Genomic DNA, 6,000 nt, shown 5'->3' with positions numbered 1-6,000 from the left:
TACGTCATCAAATAGCAAGAGAGTCGTTACCGTAGCGATGCACCTGTGCGTTATTAGCGCCTAGCTTGCAGTGAACAGGGCTTTTGAGGAAGGGCTGAGCTTGACAACAGTCATAAAAAGTAAAAATGGGTTGAGGATAAGCCTGAGAATGCTCAGTTTTCTCTCTGTTCCAAGTGAGCAATATTTCAACATTGCCTCCACGGCCGAGAGTCGGGACAAACTGCCCGTATGTGTGTGTGACGTGCACGGACAGAGCGTGCATGCTATCGATCCATATAAACTTTGAATATAAGCCTAAACGGGGATTATTTATGTCTGTTATTTGTGTCCACCTTTTGAAAAGCAAAATATGATATCCCTGGAATGACGGATGACGTCTGTCATTTGTTTTGATGCTTCTGCGCATGCGGGTCTTCTTGCTTAGCGCGTGTCGGACTGCGAATTAGTGCGCATGCGTAATACTTGAACGGTCTCAATGGATAAAGGCAGTCAGAACGGGCACGCCAAAAAAACAGATATGACAAAAAATCAGATTCGTGCATTAAGACCTGTAGTATGAACGTAGCCATATTGTTCTATCGAACACAACAGTTGTTTTATCTTAAAATACAGCAGTTTCTTCTAAAGAGGGGTGCAAGAGCAGAAACTGCCTTTTCAGTCTTGTCTGTGTTTTCCGCCATGTACTTATATGATTAAAAGGAAATATCTGTCTAAGTTACCCAAAAAGAGAGCGGAAACCCCCACAGTTTTATACAGATTGTAATTATAGAGTTCAATGTGAGGAAGATGAATCGATTGTGTACGAGCAAATTAAGCAGTGTCACATGATTGATTAGTCATAGAGAGAAATTAACATGCTTTCAAGTCAGCAGTTCAAAACCAGCATACTTACAAGTCATCAGGCAGATAAAGCCAGCCGATGTGGAAGTAAAACAGCTTTTTTGACCAGCATCAACAGCCGCATTACAAAGATCAAAGACAAATACGTACTGTCGTCTCCCGTGACAAAACTCCAAAACTCCCAAACTCATCGTTTGCCTGGCTTCAAGGTACGTGTTGTTTTATCGCACCATTCTTAATGATAATAAAAAAATTATATATATGTATAGTTAAATGGTTGCTAGCGTCGTATTGGATTTGGAATAGTCCTCTCCTGCTTGGACCAAAATTGGCGGAGGCTAAGCTGCTGGAGGAAGACGGAACTTTAGAAATATTGTTGTAACCCTTTGATTCTATGAGACAGAGTAACTAGAAATTTCGTTTTAGCTATGCCAGCAATAAATGTGGCGAAAGCTTCAACTTTGGAAGCTAATGCTAACGTAATTAACATGCTAACTAGGCTACACCGAGCCAAGGCTTGAGTGAAAATGAAAGAACATTAACTTAGAATGCGAGCACGTCAAGACTTTTACTCATCCATGCAGTTTGGCATCAGTATATGAGAAACTTTTACATTAGTTTTATTAAGAAAGTTGACTCTTGGGGAAGAAAGCACCTTTGAAGTTTCACTAGAATGAGCCACTCTGCAGTTAACATGATGGAAGGAGGAAAGGAAGAAAGTGATTTGACAAGTTTGGAACGAGGAAGGTCTCGTCGGCCAACTGAGAATGGATTAGAAGAAAAAATTACAAGGAAGCATTTGATTGAGTAGACAAACCATGAGAGATACATCTACTCCAATGAATGTAATAGATGCTTTGATGAACGATGTACAAAATGTACAGTGCCCTCCATAATTATTGACACCCCTAGTTAAGATGTGTTTTTTAGCTTCTGTCAAGTTCAAAAATAGACCCTTAATTAGACATTTGTAAAATTACCCAAAAATAAGGAGAGAAGACACTCAGTTTTCTTGGCCAAGGAGAGCAAAGGAGGGACTAGACAGAGAAATGCTAGATTACGGTGTATAGTCACCAAAATTGAACTAAAGAAAAACCCTCCTTGCTCTTTTTATTAGGGGTTTGTCCTAACACAGAAGGGTTCCGCCCTAAAGGGAGGGGGAAAGCAAGCTGGAGACACCCATGTGATTTTGGTTGGCTATGTGTGAGCATGTAGGTGGAACTAACTAAATACACGTGTGTAAGCAAGGGCACTTAGGTAAAATGATCAGAATGACCCAGACACTTCAGTTATGCAACGCTGCGGCCATGGAAGATGTGCTCGAAAGTCCAGACGTAAGATGCTGAAGATGTCCTAGAAGGTCTAGTTACGCAATGTTGTGGCCATGAAGCAAGGCAGTTGTCATCCCGACCCTTTTTAAACTTTGTAACACTTAAACATTATACCTAGTATAGCAAGCAATAATCATTTACTGGTTATATCAAATAAGAATAAAATATAGCAATATTAGGTATTATTAGCTATTAGGTATATATGAGCACAAGCAAATATTCAATCAATCAAGCAAATATTCAATCAACCCTTGATAATTAACTCAACAGCTTCTAATAATTTTTTTTTTTTTAATTCAAATAATATGGGACCTTAATGGAAAAAAAGAGAAAAGTCCAACCTTCAATACAAGTGCATTTATTCAGTGGGGAAAAAATCCCACATAAAGAAAAAATTATTTGACATCAAATAATGTGTGTCACAATTATTAGCACCCCTGGTGTTAATACTTTGTACAACCCCCTTTTAACAACAAAACAAGGTCTGGGGACTGAGATGGCCATGGGAGGAGCTTGATTTTGTGTCTGGTGAACCATTTCTGGGTAGATTTGGCCATATGTTTAGGGTCTTTGTCTTGCTGAAAGACCCAGTGATGACCCATCTTCAGCTTTCGGGCAGAGGGCAACAGATTTTGATTTCAAATGTCCTGGTATTTCAAAGCACCCTGCACCCTAACAAGGTTCCCAGGGCCTTTGGATGCGAAACAGTCCCAGTTTTGGGATTGTGTGCTTTGGTCAGTTAGACCAAGATTGAGCTTTTTGGCAACAAACACTGTAATTGGGTCTGGCGTGCCACGAAAGATGCGCATGCTGAAAAGCACCTCATACCCACTGTGAAGTATGGGGGTGGGTCAGTGATGCTGTGGGGCTGTTTCGCTACAGCCCCAGAAATGGGTAACCAGACACAAAATCAAGCTCCTCCCATGGCCATCTCAGTCCCCAGACCTTGTTTTGTTGGCAAAAGCGGGTTGTACAAAGTATTAACACCAGGGGTGCTAATAATTGTGACACACATTATTTCATGTCAAATATTTTTTTCTTTATGTGGGTTTTTTTCCCCTCTGAATGAATGCACTTGTATTGAAGGTTGGATTTTTCTCTTTTTTTCCCATTAAGGTCCCATATTATTTGAATTAAAAAAATATATATTAGAAGCTAAAAAAACACATCTTAACCAGGGGCGCCAATAATTATGGAGGGCACTGTATGTGGAATTGAAGATGGCAAGTTCATTGATCTGCCAAAAGCGTACACACACGGTAGCATACCTGTGCACACCAAGAACATCCCCACGCAAGCAGACATCACAAAAGTGGTCTTACCTCAGCAAAGTGTGTCCGCCAGAGATTGAAGCATAAGTCTGCCTTCCAATAGGAGCAAATGGTCCAAGAACAATTGAGCCATGGCATGTTATGACAGTGAAAACAAAACACCTCATAATCCAGTGAATAGGCTCACAGTGACGGAAATCGAGAAGCTACTTGTTCAGCTGTGTAACACAGACTTTCCCGAGAAGAACTACGATGACTGATGAAGAGATGTCTCAAAAAGATAATCAGTTCATGTGGTCTGTGGGGCAAACAACAACCTTTGTGAATGGCCATCACTGCATCGGTATGACATCATGTGAATTACACTACTGGTGCACAGTGTTGTTAATAACGGCGTTAGAATATACCGGCGTTACTAACGGCGTTCTTTTTTTCAGTAATGAGTAATCTAATTAATTACTTTTCTCATCTTACTAAGTTGGTTGGATAAAAGTCTGAGAGAGACCAACTCACGGAGACGAGAGAGCAGAGCAGGAGTGGGGAAGACGCCGTTACAAACGTGATGCTAGGTGGCTCCAGCCTCCAATAGTACCTGACTAGCCTACAAACTACGCCCACATGATACGGTAGATATCACATAATATAGAACTAGATGCATAAGACAGCCACGGCTGCATTGGCAACATGTTTTAAGGACTACATGCGTTAGTAAACAGCCGCCATCTTAAAGCAGTAGACCTCTCAGGAAGGCTCTGATGTGAGATCCTCCCAGCGAACCTAAGTAACTTTTTATTTTATTTTTTTTTTAATCTAAAATGCTCCTAAATCGGCAACATCTCGACTTATATCTATCTCTAAATGATGAAACAGTTTTAAAACTTACACATGTTGAAAGTAGACAGAAGGGACCTAATGCAATAACGGGAGCAATTTTAGCAACTTTAACGGTTGATTCACAACATTAAATGACTTCCACACACAGCAAAGGTTACTATCTAGTTATCGCAATACCCTTGTGTCTAGTTAAGTGGAGGGTAAAGAATTGGGCTACGGCCAATTTTCCCCAAAACCCTTTAAACTTCACATTGTGTGACCTGTTTTTTTTTTTTTTTTTTTTTTTTTTTTTTTTTGAGAAAAAAAAACAACATGAAAATTATCACTAGTTACTTTGCAAAGTAACTAATTACTCCTACATTCAGGTAACTGAGTTACTAACGCAATGTCTAACTGTAGCATTGACAATCGTGAATGCTTTCTGCCTCGAAAATATATGTAAGTTACGTTTACTATAACATGTGGATGTGCAATATATGTTTACTTCTGTGGTGAAGGTTCATATGTACAGAACTTCATAAGTTGTGTTATAGAAGCCAGCCAATGCTTTAGTAGCTCAAGCTAGTGTGCTATGCTATACATATAGTTGAGTATATAAGTGTATTGTTCAGTTTGTTGTATATTGAGTATTGAATATGTGTATTTTTCTGTTGTACTGTCACAATACTAAGACGAGCGTCTTCCCATAAAAGCAAGAAAAGACCAAGTCTTGTGGTTTATGGAAGTGCATTCATTTTTAGATGGCTGTCGGGCAGTGCAGAAGTGAAACGCACTGTTTTGGGCAGTACATGTACTGTAACATTTTTGGCACGGTGTCGGTGGATTGGGATGTGTGCGTTTGTAAATCAAGCGCTCACTTTCTGTGACGTCACGCGCAAGTGTGCCGCACAGCTAGCGAGAAACATCTTAATAAGCCACTGAAAAGATGACAATCGCTTCGATGGTGTTTTAAAGATTGATATTGATTATTATAAGGAAAGTGATTAATCCTTTTTGCTCTACCATATTTTTATTATGAGGAATGAGTGATGAATGTTAATATATAATGTTTGCATTTCACAGTGTTAGTTATAAGTTAGTAAGTTATTGAGAGGCCTTTTGGTTATTGATAGGCTTGCTGTCCTAACCTGTCTCCCAGGTTAAGAAAGTTGGTTCATGGACCAGGACCACAACAGTCTCCTGTAGCACCAAATATTTTTATCTGATGACAAAGCACAATACCTGCTGGGTTTATGTTTAGTTCAGTGCTCATTGTTCAGGAAACACATCTTCAATTATATTGACTAATTGATTGTGATTGACTCAAATTATATTAATTTGAAAAAATGAATATTGGCATGTTATTTGGAGTCAAGACTGTTCTTGTCTTTGTTTTGTTCATGATAATAATGTTCATGTCATTATGAAAATTCTGCTGAGATCAAAGACAAATTTATGTTGAATCCACCATTATGATTTTTTTAAACCTCCAGGTGTTCAAAAACGGGTGAATATACATTTTAAAAAGTATATATTATCGGATATCGGTATCGGCTTTAAGGAGCAGGAAGTCATCGATATCGGTTTCAAAAAATGGATATCGTGCACCCCTGAATTACACCTATTCTTATCTATATGACTTCCTTACAGTGTCTCGTTGAAAAAATGAAGAGGAGTTATCCTTCTGGAGCTGAAACGACAAAAGAAAAAAAATCAAGGAGGCGAAAAAGAAGGAGAAATAGTGG

The 6,000-nt window shown here is 39.1% G+C and overlaps 1 protein-coding gene across 3 annotated transcripts in view; it reads left to right on the top strand.

The window, feature by feature from the left end:
* The first annotated feature begins 877 nt into the window (after nt 1-877).
* Nucleotides 878-6,000, top strand: part of LOC130913910 (NACHT, LRR and PYD domains-containing protein 12-like) — a 39,598-nt gene continuing 34,475 nt past the window's right edge. For 2 of the 3 annotated variants that reach the window (XR_009062828.1, XM_057832870.1), the window contains exons 1-2: nt 878-1,049; nt 5,906-5,999. Coding sequence is in view for 2 of the 3 variants with exons in the window: in XM_057832870.1 (XP_057688853.1) it covers nt 5,921-5,999 (79 nt within the window). In the remaining variant the exon portion in view is untranslated. Of the gene's footprint in view, nt 1,050-3,920; nt 4,069-5,905; nt 6,000 lie in introns of all 3 variants that reach the window. The other variant, XM_057832881.1, reaches the window with a different exon arrangement.

Source organism: Corythoichthys intestinalis, chromosome 1 (genome assembly GCF_030265065.1).
Source record: "Corythoichthys intestinalis isolate RoL2023-P3 chromosome 1, ASM3026506v1, whole genome shotgun sequence".
NCBI lineage: Eukaryota > Metazoa > Chordata > Actinopteri > Syngnathiformes > Syngnathidae > Corythoichthys > Corythoichthys intestinalis.
Note: the sequence above shows the minus strand (reverse complement) of the source record. Positions and strands in the feature narration are given on the sequence as shown.